Consider the following 12,409-nt stretch of genomic DNA (forward strand, 5'->3'; position numbering starts at 1 on the left):
GTTAATGCAGCATCAAGAGCAGCGAAATCCCCACCGGACCTCAGTCCATCTCAGCAGAAAGCAGCCGCGTAACTCCCTGCAGCTCTTCCCCCTGAAGGAGGTGGGTTACGTTACCGGCGTGGCCGCTTCTCTGTGTAAAGGTTGAGCAGTGGCTCTGAAGTGCTGGCAAGAGGAACTGCCTCCTTTGAAGACAAGGGCTGCAGGAGGGGCTCTGTGATGATCTCGGTCCAGTGGGGAGAAGGCCACAGGTGAAAGTAAGCTGGTACGCCCCGGTACGGTGTACCGGCAAGAGCCGGTTTGCCGTACTGGGGCAACCCGGCTTCCCCAGGGGGCAATTTAAAGGGCCTGGGGCTCCCAGGAGGGGCTGGAGCCCCAGGCCATTTAAATTGCCACCAGAGCCCCATTGCTGGAGCCCTGGGGTAGGACTGCAGGGCTCTGGGGGCTATTTAAAAAGTCCGGGGCTCCCGCTGCTTCTACCGTCCCAGCCCTTTAAATAGCCGCCGGAGACCCACCACCACTACTCCAGGGCTCCGGCGGCTATTTAAAGAGCCAGTGCGGTAGAAGCAGGGGAGCCCTGGGCCCTTTAAATAGCCCCCGGAGCCCCGGGCTGCTGCTGCTACCCCGTTGGGGGGGGCACTTACCTTACAGGGGGGACTGGGGCTGGCTCTGACTCCCTCAGCCACGCCCCTTCCGCCCTAGGCCCCGCCCCTTCTGGAGGCCAGAGCTGGCCCCAGTGTACCAGTAAGTCACTGGACTTACTTTCACCCCTGGAGAAGGCAGATGTGCTGGGGATGGAGATGAAGGTGCTCTGGGGTGGGTGAGGATGAGGGAGCCGGTGACTTCTGCTATATGTGTCTCGTGTCATTCCCCCACCGCAGGCTGAGCTGAGAGCCCCACGGGCAGCCGACAGATTCCAGTCGCAGGGAGATTCCCCAGACAGCCCGTGTACTTTACAGCTCCTCAAGGTGTTCCTTGCTGAGCATCACTAGCCCGTGTTCTGTCAGATGAGAGCCTCCTCGTGCGTCTTAACCAAAACCATCCCTTCCGACCTGCTGAAGGTCTCAGCCACATTCAGCGTCCTTCAAGCCCGCAGCCTCCAAGCAAGCTTCTGTGAGGGCCGGATGGATGGAGAGCCCACCCACCTTAGGGCCCAATCCTGTTGCCATGGAAGTCAGTGGAACTGTTGCTACTGATTTCCATGGGAGCTATTTAGGCCTCCCTATACCTGCCATGTGGGAGAACTGCAGAGAGGAGCTAGCCAGAGGCTGCAGCCGGTAGGAGCGGAAGCAGAAGAAGCAGGAACCTCTGCATGTTCCGATAACTGCCTGCGGTTTGCGTGGACTCTCTCTGCCCTGTGCTGATCAGCTATTTGCTCCAGCCCTCCTGCTCCCACAGCTTGACTGTATACCTGCCTCTCTTACCCTCTTCTCCCCCGCCGCCCCTTCCACCCCCCTTCCCTTCCCGTTTAGCTGCTCCCCTCTGAATTTAAACCTCCCCCAAAGACTCATAGAACTAACATGCCAGTTGTCACATCATTGTTCACTCTGTTAGCGTGTGCTACCCCTTCCCCCTTCCTGTGTCTGGCTTCTCTCTTAGACTGTAAGCTCTTCAGGGCAGGGACTGCCGGTGACGCTGTACAGTGCCCGGCACAGTGGGCCCCATTTTGGGTCGGCCCTTAGGCTCTCCCATAATAAACATGACTAAGAAAAACAGTAGTACCTCCATGGACATAGCTCTTATGACACGCTAGCAGGTCCTTACTCCACTGACTAACGGAGCCTTCCACTGCACCACTCGTTGCGGCTATATGGCAGATCGGAGTGACAGTAACACAGCACAAGGCCGGTGTCTGAGAGACCTTTGATGGGGCAGGCAGGCCTCACAGTCCAATATCTTGGTCTTACGGGCTGTGCTTCTTGATCCCCTTCTCTGGGTATGTCGACAGTGCCTGCGGCACGGAGCTTCCCAGCCCAGGTCTGCAGACTCCGGGCGGTGAAAATAGCCGTGCAGACAGCGCTGTGGCCTCGCGGCTCGGGAGGGCGCTCAGGCTCGAAAGCCCACTCCCCTCTCGTGCAGTGCAGACATATTAGAGCCCACGGCAAGTACCACCTAGCAAAGCATTAACACCAGCTGGTAGTTTTCCAGATGGCCCACAATGATGGGCAGTTATAGTCTTTGGCTGCAATGATGCCATTCCAGCGATCTGTCAAAACGTGTCAAGAGAATTTAAAAGAATGACGTTGTGCTAGGAACGGGGCGGGTTTGGCCCCAGGGGGAGGGAGGCAGACACCCCAGGTATTTCACTGCAGTGTGCGGTGGGGCCTTTCTGAGGAGTCCAGAGGGCTACGTTGGGAGCTGGCCTCCTTACGGCCTTGCACAGGCTGCCTGCCTCGTGGGTCCCAGCGCGAGGATGACCATCCCCATGCACATGCAAGCGGGCAGGGATGAGGGCGGGCAAGGGTGGGGAGTGGGCGGAGCTCATGCTGCTCTGCCTCACCATAGTGCTGGTCTGCACAAGCGAGCTGATGCGTGGCAGGGAGGACGCTGCCTGAGGGAAGGACTGGTGGGGTGTCCCTCCATGAAGAACAACAAGGGAGAAGGGCAGCAGGATCCCGTGGTGCTGCAGCAGGGCAGATTGCAAAATCCCCATCTAGCCCTTAGCCTGGAAGGGGTCGGGGGGCCCTGTCTGGCCACCTCCATTGTGCAGTGCCTAGAAAAGAGGGTCCCGCTCCTGATAACAATATTTAGTGTGCAGTGCTGTTGCTAGCCGTGTTGGCCCCAGGATGTGAGAGATGCAAGATGGGGGAGGTAGCCATTTTAGTGGACCAACTTCTGGTGGTGGAAGGGACACAGAGCTCTCCCTCAGAATGCCCCTTTATTTTAAGTGGTCTCCAACCTCTAGCATCTGTGAACCCCTTATGCTTAACAATCTGTCCCATCTTGTATTTAGCCCAGACACCCTGGTTACCTTCCCCAGACCTGAAAAAGAGCTCTGTGTTGCTCGAAAGCGTGTCCCTTCCACCAACAGACATTGGTCCAACAAAACTTATGGCCTCACCTACCGTGTCTCAATACTATTTAGAGCTTTTCAGAAATTCTGTGGCCAGCCTCGGGCTGCAGACGCTGAATGCAGCCGTTTGTTCCCTTCAGCCTTAGGGACTGTCTGGTGTTTTTTTAAGGAACGCTGAGGCCCCTCATTTCAATGGTAACTCCCCCGCGTTGGGGAGGCCAGAGGCTACTGGCTTCACGAGACCGTAAGGATGGCTCTGCCTCATTGAATGGATTACAGAGGAGAGAGGAAGGAAGAAGAGCGATGGAGACAGACAGAGAAAAACCCAGCTGTTGAGTCTGCCAAGCCACTCTCCGCTCCCCACTTTGCCTTCGTTACAGGCCCTTTCACAAAGTGCATCTCTCACACATGCTGGGAGAATGCCATCTGAAGTCAGCATCAGCACAGCAGTGGTGTGATCCCAACCATGATTAGAAGCCATCTGCTGGGGATCCTTCAGTCTAATGTATGAAATTGGGGAAGGCAAACTTTATACACCGCATTGTTTCATAACATGCTTAGGAGAGTCCAACTCAGCAGATTAGCGAAACGTAGGCACTATATACATTGCTGTGGGAGGATTAAACCAATGAGCTTGGCAGATATTTTTTAGCTGATTTCCTTCTTTTTATTTCTGCATTTTGTGAGGGAATCTGATGCATGTCAATGCTTAGGAAAGTAAAGAGCTAATAGCACTGACCAGAGCTAGGTGCACTGATGAATTTCCTTCTCCGTCCGTTGTTTTACTCTTGTGCTGTATTAGTAGGACATTTGGCGATACTGTTTGTATGAAAGAAAGAATAGAGTTGTATGGTATTGTGCTGTGGCTAGGAGGTATGTTAGCTTCCAAGTACTCTCCTATCAATACCCCTCAGTCCTCACCTTGAATGCCAGAGGTTCTCTAGTACTCTGGTATGCTTCTCTGGCTAGGTAGCACCAGGCCAGCTGGTGGGCCCAGACCATGCTATGCTGAGCAGTTCAGAAAAGGATCAGAGAGTGGAGCAGGGCTAATACTTGCGGGTGCTCTTCATATTGTCTAGATGTCAAACCGCCTGCTAAGGAGGCACAATCGTAACATTGAGATGCCTAAAGAATATAAATTGCTCCTGTAGTGGTTTGTGCTGGCAAAATGACAACAAAAAGGGAGACTGGGTTAAAGGGCCTGAGAATTGGGACCATCCTGCAAAGAAAATTATATTCCACAAAAGCAGAGTCAGCCCTGTTCATTGAGAATCAGACCTGGAGGCCAAATTCTGCAGGGTATTTAAAAACAGCATGGGAGGTGTGTGCACTCAGCACCTCTCAGATGTGCTCAGCACCTTGCAGGAGAATTACTGGCCCCATGAATATGGAATAATACAGGCACTGGAGCTGGGCATTACTAGAGCTGGGCTGGCCGCATTCTCTCCTGCATGAGACCAGAGTACATTAGTAAAGAAAGTCATCACAATTCTCTGCTTCTTCATGCTCCCTGGACGAGAGACAATACTTCCTGAGGGCCCAAAGAGGGGGAGGTCTGAAATAGACATGTAGGGAAACCCCACTATAGGAACAAAACACAAACTGGCATCAAGTTGCAGGTAATTCCTTCAAAAGCCTGACTTCCCCATGTGACATGTGGATAGGTCACTTGAACAGACATTCAAGGAATATGGTAACAATCATCTTTCGGAGACCACTCGCAGTACCTCTATTATTCCATAGTTGTGGGGCCAGATACAAGGGGGTGTAAACTGGCATCCTTTGTAATAAATGGAACCCATATACATGAGCTCTGGATCTGTCCTTTTGCCATGTCCCTACCGGTATATTTGTATGGCTTTGTTCCCCCACAGGAATCCTGCATCCCTTTCTACCCACCTTCGCACTATCCCAGCACTGGATCAGTCACTCAGTGATAGCTTTCAGCCAGATTCCTGCCCTGTCCCTTCTAATTGTAACAGGGTCTCCCCAAAACCAGCATCAGACCCTGTCTGTGCCTCAGTTTCCCCGTAGTCATGTAAACTAGTTAGCCGACTCACCAGTCTGCTGCATTAGTAATGCTTCCAACAGAGTCAGTATTTCCATCCCCCGGGGATGCATTTATTGTTCAAATGCAAACACCGTTCATCACCAACCAAACCAGGTAAACGAGGTCCTGCACCTGGCCCCTCCTAAGACTTCAGCCTCTGTCCACATAGCAGGGATCCCCAGCCAGGTCTTTCACTTAGGTGGTGTGGCAAGTCCCCTTCCAGGACCATTCCCTGACCCAGGGCTAAAGCGAGGCTACCATCCTCCTGCAGGAACTTCCCTCGTCCCCACAGCTCTGCACCCCGTAAGTGAGCTACTTGTTGGCCCTTTAGCTCACAGCCAAAGACTAGTCCTAGCTCCCTTCAAGGGCCATGCCACCCTATGAAGTTGCTGCTGGGGCACTGCTGGCAACATGCTACTTTCCATGTGGAATGACAGAATAAACACAAGAAATCCAATGTTCTAGGGGTGGGGATGCCTGTTATGATGGTTTCTAATCCCTAACTGATCATCCAGATCTCAGTGAGCTGCCAAGTTTGGCTCCCATTGAAGTCAGTGGGGTTGTTTGGCCACTGGCTTCCTGGGGAGCAGAACCAGGTCATAAGATGGACCCAAACTTTGAGAGGCCTGCTTAGATCAGAGGCCCAACAAAACAAGATTTGATCCACTACTATAAAGCCATCCATCTACAGAGGAAGTAACCAGTACAAACAAACTGGAGGGGGACAGCTCACTGGAAGTGTTCAAATCCAATGAAGGCTAAAAGGCCGCTAACTAAATAAGAGATGGGGGGGGGGGGCAGCATTCTTTTCAAGGGTGTCATGTAAAAGTGCAGAGATAATACACATATCTGAACCAGCCTATGTGCCGTTTGTGTCCCCGTGGGTGTAGAAACACAAGAAGGTCAATGGAAACGATGCAAGTGTTGTCAGTGAGGACACAAAGAGTGACTAAGGGAGCTAAATTTATAGAGTCTGGGAAAAGAAAGACTCAGGGTCACATGGTCTAAAAATACCTTCAAGGTAACAATATAAATGAAGGAAGGCAATTGTTCATGGCCTCAGAGGAAAGTAGGACAAGGAGCAATAGCTGGAAGCTAAAGAAAGAAAAGTTTAGCCCAGAGATTAGGACAAAAAGTCCCTAACTGAGGGGAACTGGGCAGTGGAACAGGCTGTGGTACTAACACTGTAGCTACTCAAGAACTGGTTAGATGAGGGGTGAACGAGACAAGGTCCTGCACAAGAGACATCAGACTAGCTGCCACAGAGATGGGTGGGGTATGCGGGGGTCCCTTCCGGTTCTCTAGTGACATCGTCTGTAGGCCAGTCACATACAGCATTCAGAGAGCACTACATCAAACGCACTGCACCCAAATGTAAGCCAAGCACCACAAACATCCCCACTCATGTGCTTGTTATTAAATACCCAGTGCAAGGACATGCAGGATTTTTTAGCAGCACTTCATTTTCATGGATGCCACAGCAGAGTGTGGCACTCCTGGGGTGGTGGTGAGGGGCACAGGTGGCTCTATATTGCCTTTCCCTCATCATGAGGGCTGCTGGGATGGAACGCACACCCTGGTATGAGTAACAGCATCTTCAGGGTTACCCCAGCAGTTCCTAAGGGATTGCTCTGCCGGCCAGGATTGCATGCATCCTGCTCTGACTCTCCCCACCAGCCCCATTCTTCAGAATGCCCCTGTCACATGGAAATCCATGGCTGCTACAGGTGCAAAGAGCATTTAGGAGAGGATTGGGATTTGGCCCTTAGTGCCAAATTTACCCTGGTGCAAGAGGGTGCAATCCTATTGACCTCAGCCGCGTGCACATGAATTTAGCCTTTAATATTTATACTGGCAAATTAGCTACGATAGTCATCGCTAACAATCGGACCCTACAGGAAGTTATCTGAGCTCATGGGCAGATAGCCAGACAATGTTTTGACCACAAAAACACACACTGAGTCTCTTCAACAAAAATCCAGTGTCATTTTGTTCTCTATTGTTCCCTATTTCACGTGTTCCATCAGGCAGCGGTTACTTCAAACGACTTTATTACTTGGCACAGAGCACAACCCAATTCTTAAGTCTGAGTGATTTTAACTTTCTATTAAGAGGACAACCACAGTCAGGTTTCCACATGAGAGCGTAGTATGTCTCTCTCTCTCTCTCTCTCTCCTCTGCAGCATGTTCTACTGAAATGCAGAACAGCGGCTACTTTTGCAGCATGGAAGGAGATTTTTCCCCATTGAAAGAGACACATCCATTGGATGGAACCACTGCTGTAGCTAAACTCTGCAAATGCCAAACTTCATGCACACGGGCATATTCTGAACATCTTAGACATAGGCCACATTTGAAATTAGATTAAAAAAGAGTAGCCATGTAACGTACAATAGCCACAACAGCCTCTGTTAGTCATCAGAACACACCAGCATATAAGCAATCAACCTGATTGGCCTTCAAGGAGTTCTGCTGGTTGTTCAGGATGAGAGTGTGTATATATATATATATACATGTGGGTATATATATGTGGGTTGTGGGTGGTGAAAGGGAAGTAACTGAGCCTGGGAAGAGGGATGATGAGTGGAGTGTTGATAGGACATGCAGTTTAGCCAACTTGGTACAAAGTTGGCGAAGTATTCTGTGTGAAAATATGGTTCGAGATGGGCCAAAGAGGCCAGCTTTGGGTTTTGAAAATAGTTCACGGGTTGAATTTTGGTTTTGCACGACCAAACCCAAGGACAGCTCAGACCTGGGTACCAATTCATGTCAACCACTGCAGACTTGGACAAAAGGTTTGCTTTGGGCTAACAGCTAAATATAACAGTATCGTCATTCTACACATTTCACCCTATTTCACTTGTAGTAAAAAGAAGGATTACTAAGAGGCAAATAATTATTTAAGTCTGTATATTAGTTAGTCTATATATTTCAACTATCTATCAAGCCTGAAAGATCCATTTCACAGAAGGGGCAACACCACACCATTCTTTTTAAAGCTATCAGTAATATTGAAAATAAGGGGCTGATTTCATATTTCTAGTTATTTGTTTGTGGGTCTTAACATCCTTGGAGCAGAGCAAAGTCCATTCCCAGTCTTGCTTACACACGCCTAGTTAAACCACAGAGCTTTCACAAAACCTTTTCCTTTCTGCGCCCCTAGCAAAAATATCTTAGCACAAGTGGAATTACTCTGTGGCATGACCCTGCTCTACACAGATATAGCACTTCTCTGATTTATTACTGTCTGTATAGCGGTAGCACCTAAAGGCTGCAGCAGAGATCAGGACCCGGTTGCACTGGGAAAACACAGACTGAGGGCTGGTCCACACTAAGCTCCCAGTTCGAACTAAGATATGCAACTTCAGCTACGTGAATAACGTAGCTGAAGTCGAAGTATCTTAGTTCGAACTTAAAGGTACTTACCGCGGGGCAGGATTACCGGCGTCGACGGCGAGCACTTCCGGGATCGATTTATTGCGTCTAGACAAGATGCGATAAATCGATCCCAGAAGATCAATTGCTTGCCGCCGAACCAGTGGGTAAGTATAGATGTACCCTGAGAGAGTCCCTGAGCCAAAAAGCTCCCAGTCTAAACAGACAGGACAGACAAAGAGCGGGAAGGGAAACAGAAGAGAAGTGACTTGCTCAAGGTCACAGAGCAGTTGGTGGCAGAGCCAAGAAGAGAACTCAGCTCTCTTGATGTCCAAAACCACTATACCATGGTACCTCTCAATCTGAAGAACTGTGATGGTCGACACTGTGCCACAAAATACAATCTATAGGAAATCCTGGAAGGAGGAGGTGGGGATGCACTTAGATTCCAAGGTAGAGTTAGGTGGGTTAGGCAGGGGCGGCTCAGTTATATTGGGGCTTCATTCAAAATGGCAGGCTCCTTCCATCTCCCTTACCAACTCTTATTCTCAGGTCCAGTCGGCTCCTGTTTTCCACTCACTCCAGAACTTCCTCCCAAGTGAGGCAACAAGAATGGCCAGCTGGCAGCCCTTAGGTGTGTGCCTCCTTGTCTCTCACTTGTGGGTCTGCCCCGGGTCCTCTGACCATGAGCTCTATCCCTGTTGTTCAGATGCCTTGTGGCATGATGGGTACCACTGAAGTATGACATAAAATAATGAGCAGGTGAGCTGGGCAAATGGTATGCAATGCATGTAAGTGTTTCTTTTGGGCTCACAAAACATTTGCAAACTACTGTGAATGTAAAGTTTGTAAACGCTTGCCCAATAGTTTGGACAAATAATTTTCAAACCGAAGAAGTGGGCAGTAGCCCACGAAAGCTTATGCTCTAATAAATTTGTTAGTCTCTAAGGTGCCACAGGTACTCCTGTTCTATTTTCAAACTGTTCACTTCAGCTAGGTCATTCGCTTTTCATGGCCCGTGATTGGTCGCATAGTATGTTTTCTGCACTCTGCTGGCGTGGCTGAAACTACTTACCAGAATAATCAGGCACAAATGTTTAAAGAACACTAGTGCTCTTATAACGATTCACAAAAATTCACAAACAAGGAATAGCATGACCCTACTCTGAGTTTGAGTAATTTCTTCATGGATAGACTTGCACATCAGTTTTTCTATTATTCAACTAGCTCTTGTTTTCTGAACGACTTGCACAGATGATTTCTCTTTCTGACCTGTGTTGGAGGGACGGTGCATTACGGGTTCCCCTTTGTGCACATTACTGTACGGCTGTCCCAAATGAACTCGTTTCTGGACCACACATGGTAGAATCTGAAGAGCAGACAGAGCTCTTCTAGTCCACTAAGGACCTCACTTTGCTAAGTCAGCTTCTCCTGGGAGGTGTCGAAATATTATGGTGATGCGAGACCACACAAAACCCAATGGTAGGTAGATAGAGGACCCTAAAGCCAGAGCCAGCCCTGGGGATACATGCTCTGTAAGGTTTTGGGTGGTGTCTCCCTGAAACTTGGCTTAAACATCAAGGAGACCAGTGACTTATTAGGCAGACCTGGCTCTGCCCTGATGCCCTCAGCAGAATTGCTGCATTGAAGTCCTGAAGTTCTGCCAGGACTCTGGCAGAGGAGCGCCCTGCACTGGGTGCCACTCCTCCCACATCTCTTATCTAGAGGAGAAAGGAGCAAGGCACAACAACGACAGAGGCAGCCAGCAGCCCAGCCCCCCGACCCGGGATAACCTTCTCCCTTTTCTTGCAGAGAAGAGCCAAGTCAGAGACAGTGGTTCCTGGCCTCATCCCCTCCCCTCATCCTGGGGAGAAGCAGTGAGTGTCTTCTCCTCATGGAGAGACAAGGGGAAGGATTAGCTCCTAGCTGGCTTCCCCCTCAAGCCTTCCAGGGTAGAGAGGACCTACCCTGACGGCTCTCCTCCCACTCTTTCCTGCTCCCCTCACCCAGTGGAAGAGTGGGGGTGGCCCCTGCTTGCTGCCTTCAACAGAGGAATGGGCGGGTGGGAGGAGTAGTAGCACCTCTACTGGCAGGGGCTTTTGTTTGTCTGTTCCCCAAAGAATCAGGGTCTGGCAGGGAAGAATTGGGGGAAGAGACTCCATTTGGGCCTGGGGAGGGGAGCCATTTGTGTGTCTGAATGGTAATATGAATATGGGGAAGGCTGGGAGGGGAGTCACTCTGGCCCTGGAGAGTGTGTGTGGGGGAGTAGGGAGCTGGCTTCCTGGCTTGGGAGGGGATACAGTTGTGCATGTTGGGGGATGGGCTGATGGGGGATGGCTAACGAGTGGGGGGAGGGCATGCATTCCCCACCGATGAGTTGTGTACACCTTTGGACGGTGTACAGCCACTGCTTAATTTGTAATGAAAGAGGTGATGGGGTCATGTCATTTTTTTACTTTCATAACTGACGGGGCAAGCCCAGAGGTGCTGGGAGGCTATGAACTGCCAAGCCCAGAGGTGCCGGGGGGCTATGAACTGCCAAGCCCAGAGGTGCCGGGGGGGCAGGGAACGGCCAAGCCCAGGGGTGCCGGGGGGGCTAGGAACTGCCAGGCCCAGAGGTGCCGGGGGCTCAGCCCCGGCACAAATTAAGCCCTGTGTGTAGCAGCATCACTACCATTAACCTCCATCCCTAACGGGGCTCATTTTCAGAGCCGTGTCCCTGCTAAGCCAGGGGGAAGGAGCCTGGATTTTCTTTATTTCTTTGCAAAGCACAACGGGGAAAGGCGGCGGAGAACAACAACCCTGCCCACCACCAACACATCTATCCCCAGGCCCGTCTCCTCCGCGGGCTCCCCCAAAGGAGCACGCCTGGAAGGCTCGTTTGCAAAGCCGGGGGCATGAGGACCGGGGCGGGGGTGCCTCCCCCCCGGCTCCCCCCTCCAGCCCCACCCCGGAGAGGCAGGGACAAGCGTGCCGGGCGGGCGGAGCTGCAGCAGGCAGGCGGGCGGGCGGCGAGGGGGCTGGCCAGACTGCAGAGCGCCCTTGCGGCTTTTCCTTCCCGAGTCTCCGGCTCCCCCTGCCCCGGCCCTGCCATGCCTCTCTCCGGCCCCGGGCTGCAGCCCTGCCCGCCGCCCCCCGCCCCGCGCCCCCTCTGAAAGCCAGCCAGGCTCGGTCCCGCCCCAGCCCGGGCGAACGGCCGAGTCCCGGGGAGAGGATGGTGCAGAAATCCCGCAACGGAGGCGTGTACCCGGGTGCGACCGGAGAGAAGAAGCTGAAAGTGGGGTTCGTGGGGCTGGATCCAGGCGCCCCGGATTCCAACCGGGATGGGGCGCTGCTGATCGCCGGCTCGGAGAGCACCAAGCGGGGCAGCATCTTGAGCAAGCCCCGCTCCGGGATCTCCGGGACGGGGAAGCCCCCCAAAAGGAATGCCTTTTACCGCAAGCTGCAGAATTTCCTCTACAACGTGCTGGAGCGACCCCGCGGCTGGGCGTTCATTTACCACGCCTACGTGTGAGTAGCCAGGGCGGGCGCCGGAGCGCAGCCTGCCCCGGAGAGGGAGGCTGGCGATGGCTGGAGAGCTCGGCTCACCTTGCAGCCCGGGGCAGGGGGCAGCCCGGGCGGCAGCGGATGCCTGGCAGCTCATCCCCCGGGGGGCTAAAACCGAGCTGCAGGGGGAGCGGCGCTGTGTGCGGAGGAGGAGGGGCGAGCTGCAGGGTGGCAGGTTTTAAGCGCCCCCTTTTTTTTCCCCCCCACACTGGCCTGTCTGCAATCTTGCAGCGCGGAAACACCCGCTGAGCCAGCCGGTTTTCTGCCTTCCCTGCCTGAGCCCTGCTTGCGCTGTCTGCATTGTGTGTTGTGCCTCGCCTGCTGGGGGCTGCCTGGGCCCCAATGCAGGGTGCAGTTATTAAGGAGGAGGGGGGAGGGACCACCTAAAAAAAAAAATCAAACAAGCAGCCCTGCAAAATTGGAGGGTC

At 52.4% G+C, this 12,409-nt stretch overlaps 1 protein-coding gene across 8 annotated transcripts in view; it reads left to right on the forward strand.

Moving 5' to 3' along the window:
* Nucleotides 1-11,564: 11,564 nt before the first annotated feature.
* KCNQ2 (potassium voltage-gated channel subfamily Q member 2) overlaps nucleotides 11,565-12,409 on the forward strand; it is a 114,808-nt gene continuing 113,963 nt past the window's right edge. For all 8 annotated transcript variants that reach the window (XR_004647854.1, XM_034787232.1, XM_034787228.1 and 5 more), the window contains exon 1: nucleotides 11,565-11,945. Coding sequence is in view for 7 of the 8 variants with exons in the window: in XM_034787232.1 (XP_034643123.1) it covers nucleotides 11,650-11,945 (296 nt within the window). In the remaining variant the exon portion in view is untranslated. The remainder of the gene's footprint in view (nucleotides 11,946-12,409) is intronic.

Source organism: Trachemys scripta, chromosome 12 (genome assembly GCF_013100865.1).
Source record: "Trachemys scripta elegans isolate TJP31775 chromosome 12, CAS_Tse_1.0, whole genome shotgun sequence".
Lineage (NCBI taxonomy): Eukaryota > Metazoa > Chordata > Testudines > Emydidae > Trachemys > Trachemys scripta.